This window comes from Procambarus clarkii, chromosome 39, assembly GCF_040958095.1.
Source record: "Procambarus clarkii isolate CNS0578487 chromosome 39, FALCON_Pclarkii_2.0, whole genome shotgun sequence".
NCBI classification, from domain to species: Eukaryota; Metazoa; Arthropoda; class Malacostraca; order Decapoda; family Cambaridae; genus Procambarus; species Procambarus clarkii.
In genome coordinates, this window is record NC_091188.1 from 15,827,384 (window position 1) to 15,839,649 (window position 12,266).

At 45.1% G+C, this 12,266-nt stretch overlaps 1 protein-coding gene across 1 annotated transcript; it reads left to right on the forward strand.

The window, feature by feature from the left end:
- Nucleotides 1–1,891: 1,891 nt before the first annotated feature.
- LOC138372553 (uncharacterized) lies at nt 1,892–2,761 on the forward strand. The gene has a single exon (XM_069338031.1). The coding sequence runs from the start codon at nt 1,892–1,894 to the stop codon at nt 2,759–2,761; it is 870 nt and encodes a 289-aa protein (XP_069194132.1).
- The last annotated feature ends 9,505 nt before the right edge of the window (nt 2,762–12,266 follow it).

Below are 12,266 nucleotides of genomic sequence, written 5' to 3' on the forward strand. Positions count from 1 at the left end.
TTGGATTTACAAGTGCAGGAGACGTGTATCAACTCTGGTGGGGCAGGGTTTCTGGTCATACACACGGGTGTCAAGGTGTCTCCCTTTCCTATCCCTCTCCAGTCAGTAGGGTTCCTCTCATTAAATTACTATTACTGACCCTTCTGGTGGACACGACATGAATACTGAGATGCTACATCACGATTCAAAAGCAATGATGCGTGGTCAAACATTTTGTCCACTAGTTGATTAAAAAATTAGGTGATTGGATCTGTTGGACCGTAAATCAGTACTCTCTGATCGTCCATATCATTCCCCTTCGTAGTTCGTCCTTGAATCACGATTTAAATTAAAACTTAATAATTTTGGTATCAGATTCTATCCTCCATTTCCCATTCGTCTAGTGATGGAGTTGGTTGACAAATGAAATTTACCAAGTTGAAGAGATTGTCAGAAAAATGGCTACTGGAGCTCAACACGAGCAAGTGTAAAGTTGTGTAAATGGGACTAGGCGATAGGAGACCAAATGTACGGAACATAATGAAGGGTAACTACTACCTGTGACGATTTGAGAGACCTTGGAGTGGACGTAACACCAAATCCGTTCCATTTATCAATTCATCCATCGATTTACTGTGTTTCTCTCAATGTGTGTGTCTGTCTGTGTGTCTCACTCTGTGTATGCCTCGGTCTCTGTTTCTATTATCGAAGATATAATTGCCTAATGTGTGGGTGGTCACGAGTGAGATGAGTTAATGGTGAGGAAATGCAAAATTGTTAATATTTCCTGTAGTAGCAGAAAAGTAACATTTCCGAGACCAGTGAAGAGTGATGCATATTACTATAAGATTTCTTCAAGATTGTTTAGCAAATATTCAGCTGTGAAGCTGGCGGTCTGTGGCAAAAATCGTCGTAGTTGTCTTAATGTGAACCAAGGCACACTATTCCTTTGTGTATTCTGGCGACTACGACCACCCTATGTTTATCCTATACCCCAAACCATTCCCTCTGCTAATTTGGGTGAGGCTATCCCTACTGTGTGGCCCCCATGTTTGAATATCCAGATAGACAGACATTTTCTCTTGTATTCTCTTTCATTTCAGTATTTCACACATCTGATCTCCTCTCATTGGCAACCACCCACACAATTATAGTCTTAAATTATGAGAGAGAGAGACTGACAGAGGCAGTAGACAGATGGATGGATAGATTGATGGATGAATGTGTGGATAGATGGATAGATAGATGGAGAGCCAAAAGAGTAGAAGAATTGAAAGGTGGGATAGATGGATGGACAGACGAATAGATGGAAGGATAGAGTGTTAGAGATTGATAGTTGGATGGAAAGATGTATAGATTGGAAGGTGAGTAGGCGCATGGATAAAAGGCTAGAAGGTTATCTGGATAGAATGCTACATGAACAGAAAGATGGATACACATATGGATAGATAGAAGGATAGAGATGGATAGATATATGGATAGAAAGACAAAGGGATGGCCAAGTCCGTGAATAGAATGATGGATGTATAAATGGATAGACCGACAGATAATTGGAGAAATATGATGAATAGATGAAGAATTGGAGAATTAGATGTGTAAATGAATTGATAGATGAACAGATGGGATGCAGTGTCCCTGACACTCTCTCATATATATATATATATATATATATATATATATATATATATATATATATATATATACACACACACACACACACACACACAAAATTCCAGTGCCATGAACGTGGCTCCGCTTCATTTGGAAATTACTCTCCCATTTACAAAAATAAAAGTTAGTTGCATTAATGACTGTAATTACAACATTGAATTCATTAAAAACAATTATTATAATCGATTGTGTAATTTGCGGATCGTGTAAACTGGGCTGTGCGGATCATTAACCCGCAGACATGACCACAGGTCGCGTAGCAGCAGACATGACCACAGGTCGCGTAGCAGCAGACATGACCACAGGTCGCGTAGCAGCAGACATGACCACAGGTCGCGTAGCAGCAGACATGACCACAGGTCGCGTAGCAGCAGACATGACCACAGGTCGCGTAGCAGCAGACATGACCACAGGTCGCGTAGCAGCAGACATGACCACAGGTCGCGTAGCAGCAGACATGACCACAGGTCGCGTAGCAGCAGACATGACCACAGGTCGCGTAGCAGCAGACATGACCACAGGTCGCGTAGCAGCAGACATGACCACAGGTCGCGTAGCAGCAGACATGACCACAGGTCGCGTAGCAGCAGACATGACCACAGGTCGCGTAGCAGCAGACATGACCACAGGTCGCGTAGCAGCAGACATGACCACAGGTCGCGTAGCAGCAGACATGACCACAGGTCGCGTAGCAGCAGACATGACCACAGGTCGCGTAGCAGCAGACATGACCACAGGTCGCGTAGCAGCAGACATGACCACAGGTCGCGTAGCAGCAGACATGACCACAGGTCGCGTAGCAGCAGACATGACCACAGGTCGCGTAGCAGCAGACATGACCACAGGCCGCGTAGCAGCAGACATGACCACAGGCCGCGTAGCAGCAGACATGACCACAGGCCGCGTAGCAGCAGACATGACCACAGGCCGCGTAGCAGCAGACATGACCACAGGCCGCGTAGCAGCAGACATGACCACAGGCCGCGTAGCAGCAGACATGACCACAGGTCGCGTAGCAGCAGACATGATCACAGGTCGCGTAGCAGCAGACATGATCACAGGTCGTGTAGCCCGCAGACATGATCACAGGTCGTGTAGCCCGCAGACATGACCACAGGTCGTGTAGCCCGCAGACATGACCACAGGTCGTGTAGCCGCAGACATGACCACAGGTCGTGTAGCCGCAGACATGACCACAGGTCGTGTAGCCGCAGACATGACTACAGGTCGTGTTGCCGCAGACATGACTACAGGTCGTGTTGCCGCAGACATGACCACAGGTCGTGTAGCCCGCAGACATGACCACAGGTCGTGTAGCCCGCAGACATGACCACAGGTCGTGTAGCCGCAGACATGACCACAGGTCGTTTCCCCTAACCACTAGGCATGTGGCGGGGTACACCTTACCTTAAGTTGGTTTATAGTTCTAGCCTCGCAGTCATGGCCCAGGCCTCCTGAACTTACCCATAGGGGTAGCTACCCATAAGCGCTCACATTCCCTAACACCACAAACTAAAATATATAAAATAATAATTGGCATATCTCACCAGCAAGAGTTAAGATGATAATGATAATGGATTAGTGCAATGAAAAAATCTGTTGTATTTGGTTTTCTTATACAAGACACATCACACAACCAGAGGAGTACTCAGTATCATCAAAAACAACTAAAGTTGAGGGCAAAACAACAAACTGCTTAAGCGACAGGTATGGTGACTTGACAACAGCATATGTGGAAATGAATTAAAAAAGTTTGCCAGAAGCTCCTAGCAAGGCCCCGGAGCGGGAGGGTAGTCAGGTATGCACATGGGGGTCCCTCCGGCCGCCGCCACACCCACTCGTGGGCGGGTGTAGGGGCGGGCCATCCGCCCTCCCGTGAGAAACCATTCGGAGACGTGGTACTCTAGATGACGACTCTGCCTAGGTAGATAGCTAGGTAGATAGATAGTTACAGTGAGGGGTGAGACCTCAGACTGGCGTGAAGTCACCAGTGGAGTCCCACAGGGCTCTGTACTCGGACCTATCCTGTTTCTGATATACGTAAATGATCTCCCAGAGGGTATAGACTCATTCCTCTCAATGTTTGCTGACGACGCCAAAATTATGAGAAGGATTAAGACAGAGGAGGACAGCTTGAGGCTTCAAGAAGACCTGGACAAGCTGCAGGAATGGTCGAACAAATGGCTGTTAGAGTTTAATCCAAGCAAATGTAATGTAATGAAGATAGGGGTAGGAAGCAGGAGACCAGATACAAGGTATCACTTGGGAGATGAAATACTTCAAAAGTCCGAGAGAGAGAGAAAGACCTGGGGGTTGATATCACGCCAGACCTGTCCCCTGAAGCTCATATCAAGAGGATAACAGCAGCAGCATATGCCAGGTTGGCTAACATAAGAACAGCCTTTAGAAACTTGTGTAAGGAATCTTTCAGAACATTATATACCACATATGTCAGACCAATCCTGGAGTATGCGGCACCAGCATGGAGTCCATATTTAGTCAAGTATAAGACTAAAATGGAAAAGGTTCAAAGGTTTGCCACCAGACTAGTACCCGAGCTGAGAGGTATGAGCTACGAGGAGAGACTACTGGAATTAAACCTCACTTCGTTGGAAGACAGAAGAGTTAGGGGGGACATGATCACCACATTCAAGATCCTCAAGGGAATCGACAGGGTTGATAAGGACAGGCTGTTTAACACAAGGGGCACACGCACTAGGGGACACAGGTGGAAACTGAGTGCCCAAATGAGCCACAGAGATATTAGAAAGAACTTTTTTAGAGTCAGAGTGGTTGACAAATGGAATGCATTAGGAAGTGATGTGGTGGAGGCTGACTCCATACACAGTTTCAAGTGTAGATATGATAGAGCCCAATAGGCTCAGGAACCTGTACACCTGTTGATTGACAGTTGAGAGGCGGGACCAAAGAGCCAGAGCTCAACCCCCGCAAGCACAACTAGGTGAGTACAACTAGGTGAGTACACGCACCACCCACTCACACACACACACACGCGCACACACACGCACCACCCACCCACACACACGCACGCACCCCCCCCCCACACACACACGTACCACCCCCACACGCACTACCCCCCCCCCACACACACACGCACCACCCCCCCACACACACGCACCACCCCCCCCCCACACACACACACGCACCCCCCCCTCACACACACACGCACCACCCCCCCCCCACACACACACACGCACCCCCCCCCACACACACACACACGCACGCGCACGCACACACACACACACACACACACACACACACACACACACACACACATACACGCGCGCGCGCGTGTGTGTGTGGGTGGGGGGGGGAGGGGGTGCGTGTGTGTGTGTGGGGGGAGGGGGTGCGCGTGTGTGTGTGGGGGGAGGGGGTGCGCGTGTGTGTGTGGGGGGAGGGGGTGCGCGTGTGTGTGTGGGGGGAGGGGGTGCGCGTGTGTGTGTGGGGGGAGGGGGTGCGCGTGTGTGTGTGGGGGGAGGGGGTGCGCGTGTGTGTGTGGGGGGGGGAGGGGGTGCGCGTGTGTGTGTGTGGGGGGAGGGGGTGCGCGTGTGTGTGTGTGGGGGGAGGGGGTGCGCGTGTGTGTGTGTGTGGGGGGAGGGGGTGCGCGTGTGTGTGTGTGGGGGGAGGGGGTGTGTGTGTGGGGGGGGAGGGGGTGCGCGTGTGTGTGTGTGGGGGGAGGGGGTGCGCGCGCGTGTGTGTGTGTGTGTGTGTGTGTGTGTGTGTGTGTGTGTGTGTGTGTGTGTGTGTGTGTGTGTGTGTGTGTGTATGTGTGTGATAAAAATATATGTAGTAGAAGTAATTGAGAAAAAATAGATTTGTTAGAAAGGCTGGATCCAAGAGTTAATACCTCGATTCTGCAGGCACAACAAGTATATACACACAAACTTCAGACATAATTTCAAGAGTAGATATAATATATAATTTCACTATGTGACAAATGTTGCACGAAATTTATAATTTTTTTCGGTGTATCTCAATCATTTTTAACATTGATTCAAACAAATTTATTATTTCTCTATCATCAACCATAACATAGTTTTACTTTAATTCTGACTTTTAGAATCTGAAGAGTCATATGTATATTAGTGTGAATAGCCTTTTCACCTGCATATCTCAAATCTTCTTTTTAAATTTAAAAAAATAATCACAGTTTTTCGTTTCAGTTTGCTTTCTAGAATTGCAAATCTGAATTTTTTTACTAAATTTCAAATAGTGCAACAAAAAATAAAAAAAGGCAGATACATTCTGCTACTATGTTTATGGATGTTTTGGCTAGTGTGTTTTGGACCAAAGCAGATATCACATAACATTGTGAATGTTTCCAGTTTCTGGATAACCCATAAACTGCCCTTTAAGATGCCTGTGGGTAACCAAGACAAGCCTTGGGCCCCTTATATAATGGGCGGAACCTGTCGATCTACTCAAGAAGGATGGTTAAGAGGTTCTATGCCCTTTGCTATTCTTAGAGTACTTAACGGAATGGAACTATCAGGGGAAAGCGCCAAGCCATTACGACTATATAGCACTGGGAAGAGGTCAGGATTAGGGATGGGACGGGAAGGAAGGAATGGTGCCCAACCACTTGGCCGGTCTGGGGATTGAACGCCGACCTGATTGAAGCGAGACCGTGTCTCTACCGTTCAGCCCAAGTGGTTGAGTGAACTTAAGAATCACCATAACGACTGCTGTTTCTTCATGAGTGATGGTACAGGAAGGTCAAGGAAGGCGAGTTGGTCTGTATACACACACACACACACACACACACACACACACACACATACACACACGCCGTCTTCTGTTGAAGCCGTTCCTCATGACTGTCATTCATCAATAGCACAGCCACCAGCAAATGTAAGTAACTGTTACTTGTTAGAAATATTACTATATTACTTGTACTTTTAGTTACTAAAACTTGTAATTAAAAGGTATTTTTTTTATTTCAGGCGGAAGAGGATATAATGACTTTGTCAACGGTCAGCAAAGAGCGGTAATCAAGAAACTATCAACTTCCCTTTCCAAATGAACGCGAACTGGATGACCTGATCGGGGACTCGGCTCTCACAAAGTCAAGAGCTGAACTTTTAACATCAAGGTTAAAAACAAGAACAAAAAGAGTGGAATTTACTAGAGGACGACGGCAGGTCACCGTGTACCGAGACAGGCCGACAGAATTTGCAGTTTACTTTGATGATGTTGGAGGCCAGAGTTACTATAAGGACGTGGCTGGTCTGTGCCCTGTTGTTGGTCTGTGGACGCGTGACCTCGCTGAATGGCGACTGGTTATAGGCAATCCGACTCGGTGCCTCAAAGTGTACTTCATTAAATACTAAACAATATTATTTGTCAAAATTTCGATGCTTGGCGGAAACTAAAATGACTGTAAAACTCTGCCCTAAAAAAAATACATTTGAAAACAACACAAATTTTAAATTAACAAAACATGTTTTACATAGTGGAACAGGTTGTGGGGTTCATTGAATCTGACATCTCAGTGGTTGGAAAAGCGGGTCCAAAACCCGGCGTTCGAGCCTGGAGGCACAATAGGTAGTCACACACACACATGGAATACCAAGGAGGGCCAGCGGCCACTGTAGCTTTGATTACATAGTTGTTACGAAGGTTGTGGCGTGCGGGAGGGTTGAGGCGCCTGAAAGACAACCTTCCATAACGACCACTACCAGGTCAGGGCATGAAAAAGTGTCACTAGTGGCAGTTCATAACGAGCCAGTACAAGGATACTGAAGGAAGGTTTATACCATTAGAATATGGGTGATAAAAAAAAGTAACGCGTTTGGTGAGCAGCCCGGCCTCCTAAGGTTCCCCAACGTCAATAAACTGTCGTACTAAAGTGCCCTTATCTTAACCTACCACAAGACCCATAACAGAAAACGGGGACAGTATATCAATTTCGTGAACCGTTACCATTTTTTAGCCCGACAAATTGTTTTCCCTTAAGATGACTTCCTGGTATACATCAAAATGCGAAGTTCTATTAGGATGACGGGTTGTGGTGAGAGCGAGAGCTGATACAAAAATAATAGGTAAAATAAGGCAGAACAGATGTGAAGCACAACATGTGTAGGGTGAAGGTTGACGACACAAAAGAATTCAGACAAAAATAAGTAACATTTGAGAGATGATGATGATCCAAGGAAAAGGGGCAGACTAAAGTATTATATAGTTACATTAAGACGAAGATGTCGGTAAAGGATAAAATTATTAGAACATGCAAAATGATGGTAAACTGGGAATGATAAAGAAGTGTGCGGCGAATTCGATAAAATTATTTCCTGCAAGTTGTTATAGGGATTGGTTGAAGGAAAGGTTGAACAACACTTAAAAAGATATACGTTTTGTTTCTAAACATCAACATTAATTCAGTAAACTGAACTTGGCAGTATAAGAAATCTGCTTGGGCAGAATATAATTATTAATATGCTGCCCAAGCATATTAATGCTGGGGCATTTATCATCAGGTGCCCGAAGTGATGATAACAAACAAGTCTTCGTCTTTGGCTGTTATGATTTAATGTTATATATACAGGTACATGGGATGAGTATGGGGTGCATAATAAAGAAAGAAATTGAAACTGAATTGTTACGATTTGTTCAGGTTCGACACATCCTGTATGAGAGCCGCTGGTGTGTACGCAGCACCGGCATGGATGTCCACCTCATCCACCAAAGTAAATCCGGTAAACGGACAAAGCTTTGCAAGAAGCTGAACTGAGGCACGAGGAGAGCGCTGGAACTGGACCTCACCACTGGACGAGATGATGAATAAGGAAGATTAATAACGACTTGTGATGTTACATGGGGGGGAGGGGGGAACTGAAGAAGCAAATCAACAAGGAGCATCGAATGCCTGACACTTGGATGAGTTACGAAAACAGTTGCAACTAAGTGGTTCAAGGCTTGACCCTTCCAACACGTTATTTAATCAGAGTTACAGACTCGCAAGTCATTGATATTTAGAATGAATGAGCCAACGAAGGCCTTTCCTGTCGTGCGCTGGCCGTGACGAAGGAATGATTGCCATCACATAGCTTTAGTGATCAGCATTTCAACACGTTAAGTAAGCACATCTTGGTGAGTAATCTGATAACAGGAAATTAATGTGTCGAGAAAGTACACACACTGCATACAATCCATCATATCGACCTGACACTTTCGTGAATAACTCACGACCCCTAACCAAAGAATCATTACAAGGATTTCTATTAGCATGGAATGGAGGTAAAAATGACCAAGGAGCCATTATTATAGGAACCAAAAGTGATAACGATCGCATTATTTATGACCCCAGACAGTAGTACTAAATGGGGTATATTGACCTGACAATCAATGAATCCTATGAGTTAGTGGACGTATGAATGGGTTTTGCGGGAAGGAAATTGGTTGATTGGTGTATTGGCTGAGCAATTGGCTTACTTCCTGGTAAGCTGGCTAGTCTCTCGCCTAGTTGACTTGTATGTCATCTGGCTTTATGCATGGTAAATTAGCTGATTGGTTGTTCGGTTGATGGGCACATCGGTTGATCATGTTCCTGGTTGATTGGCTGAAAGACTGATTATTTCGGCTGGCGTTTGGTCGTTTAGGGTATTTCCTGGATGGTTGGATGTCTGGATTGACTTGCTTCTGGTCGACAGAAGCAAGAATAATTATCCACTGGCTGGGTGGATAGATTGCTGCCTGGGTGAAAGGAAGACTGATTGGGTGGATGGTCGACAGACTTGGAGGATGGGTGACTGGCTTTTTGTCTGGTAGGATGATCGAGTTAATTGACTCTTACTGGGTGTTTGGGAGGTTGTCTATGCGTTGGACTGGTTGGCATGCTTGCCTGCAGTCTGGCTGGTAGAATAATTGGCTGGCTCGTTGACAGGCTGGATTCCTGGTTGGCTGACTGGTCGCCAAACTGGTCGCCTGACAGACTGGCTGGCTGGGTAGCGAGAGTGAGAGGTGGGGTGCATATTGATTTTGGAAATGGAATAATATGAGCGAATTGCACGCAAACACAGACACGCTCAGGCCTTACACACACACCCACGCACGGGTATACACTGCACATTCCTTCATTCATATTGATAGCCACACACGCACCACAACGCGAAGCGCTACATTCAGATGTCTTCATTCATAATCACAACGAGTAAAATATAACGTTGTTCATTCACACACTCACACATATGGTCTCAACAACTTACAAACATGTGTACACAAATTTAAACACACACACACACACACACACACACACACAGTAAATCGTCAACGAGACTCGTACCAGAGTTGCGAGGGATGAGGAACGAAGAGAGACTGAAGGAACAAAACCTGACGACGTTAGAAGGGAGGAGGAAAAGAGTAGGGGGGGGGGGGGGGAATTTTTTAAATACATATTATAAATATTATATATATATACATTATATATATATATATATATATATATATATATATATATATATATATATATATATATACATGCACGCACACACACACACACACACACACAGTTCTTACATTCTTGTACAGCCACTAGTACGCGTAGCGTTTCGGACAAGTCCTTAAGCCTATATTCCCTGGAATACGACCCCCGCGAAGAATCGTTTTTACAACCAAGTACCCATTTTACTGTTGAATTAAACAGAGGCTACAGTTAAGGATTTGCGCCCAGTAAATCCTCCCCAGCCGGGATACAAACCCATGACAAGGCACTCGCGGAACGCCAGTCGAGCGTCTTACCACTACGCCACGGAGAATTGATACAGATGTATAAAATGCCTAGAAGAATTGACAATGGAAACAGAGGAATTGTTTATAATGAATATCAACAGAACAAGAGGACACGGATGGAAGCTTGTAACTCAGATGTGTCATATGGACCTTATAAAGTGTTCCTTTAACGTAAGGGAAGTGAATAAATGGAATGACCTAAAGGAGCAGGTTGTAGAGGCTATCTCCATTCATAACTTTAAAAACAGGTATGATAGGGAAATAGGTCAGGAGTCATTGCATTAGACATCCAACGGCTTGAAAAGCGGGGTCCAAGAGTTAGAGGTCGATTCTGCAGGTACAAATAGGCGGGTTACACACACACACACACACCACACACACACAGTTGTGTGTGTTGATTGACAGTTGAGAGGCGGGCAACCCATTCTCGCAAATTTAATAAGTCAATATTGACTTATTAGTTGCGTGCATAGGTGACATACTAAACATAATCGTTTCCCTTGAAAAGCTTCATAGAAAACACCGACCTTACCTAACCTACTTAGTATGTTAAAATAAGCATCTTATAGCTTCGTAATTACAATTGTTACTTAACCTATTATAGGTATAGGTTAGGTAATAATTGTAATTACGAAGCAATAAGATGCTTATCTTAACATACTAAGTAGGTTAGGTAAGGTCGGTGTTTTCTATGAAGCTTTTCAAGGGAAACTATTATGTTAAGTATGTCACCTATGCACATATTTAATAAGTCAATATTGACTTATTAAATTTGCGAGAATGGGTTGGAGGCGGGACCAAAGAGCCAAAGCTCAACCCCCGCAAGCACAAATAGGCGTGTACAAATAGGTGAGTACACACACACACGAGGGGGATCCCTTGCAGCCGAGTGGACAGCGTTCGGAAGTCGTAGTCCTAAGGGCCCGGGTTCGATTCCCGCCGAGGCAGAAACAAATGGGCAGATTTTTTTTCAACCTGATTCGCCTATTCACCTAGCAGTAAATAGGTACCTGGGAGTTAGACTACTTCTACGGGCTGCTTCCTAGGGATGTGTGTATGTTTGAGTGCGTGTGTCAGAGAAAGGTCTGTAGTAGACATAAGAGGAAAAATAAATGGGTTAAAAAGGCGGTCTCTATGAGCCAATAGCTCGATTCTGCAGCACACATAGTAAATATACACACACACACACACACACACACACACACACATTTTCCCTCTACCTTTGTCCTTTATACCCTCTTTGTCTAATGATTTTGTTGGTTTGCATTTTTGAAATGGTGCAAAAAACAAACCAACAAAATAATTTGAGAAAGGGGGAGTAAAGGACAAAGGGAGACGGAACATCTTCCTGAAAATCGTATATACTAACATAGATGAAGCAAGATAAAAAAAATGCTGAAGCTAAACGATGTAATACAGCTTAAAATGTCTTAGAATTTTGTCTCCTAGTGCAACAATATAAGATGATACTTTTAAATGAGATCGTATTCTCTAGGAGCTGCTCAGTTTGGAGACGTGACAGGAAAGGTAGAGGCGTTGTGGCGCTGAAGAAAGAACAGCTGAAGGCAAAGGTTTTTTTTGATCGCCAACTCACGAGAAGTTTACACAAGGGCACTGGAGATCTGTGATCAGGATGTCAAACTGATACTCGTAAATGCCTACAGTCCACAGTCAAGCAACTCATGGACAAAGGAGAAGCTTGGATGACACGCAAGAGGGGTCTCATAACACCATGAGATCTATTATAGTAAGAGCGGATAAGGATAGATCACGACTGTTGGTAGTGAGTGACTTCAACTTGAAATGCATAGACTGGGAGGCCGGCGAAGCTAGAACGGAGGACTTTTGGACTGGCAACTTCGAGAACT

What these genes read in the sequence shown, in the direction of transcription:
- LOC138372553 (XM_069338031.1), top strand. Translation starts at nt 1,892, where the DNA reads ATGACCACAGGTCGCGTAGCAGCAGACATGACCACAGGTCGCGTAGCA.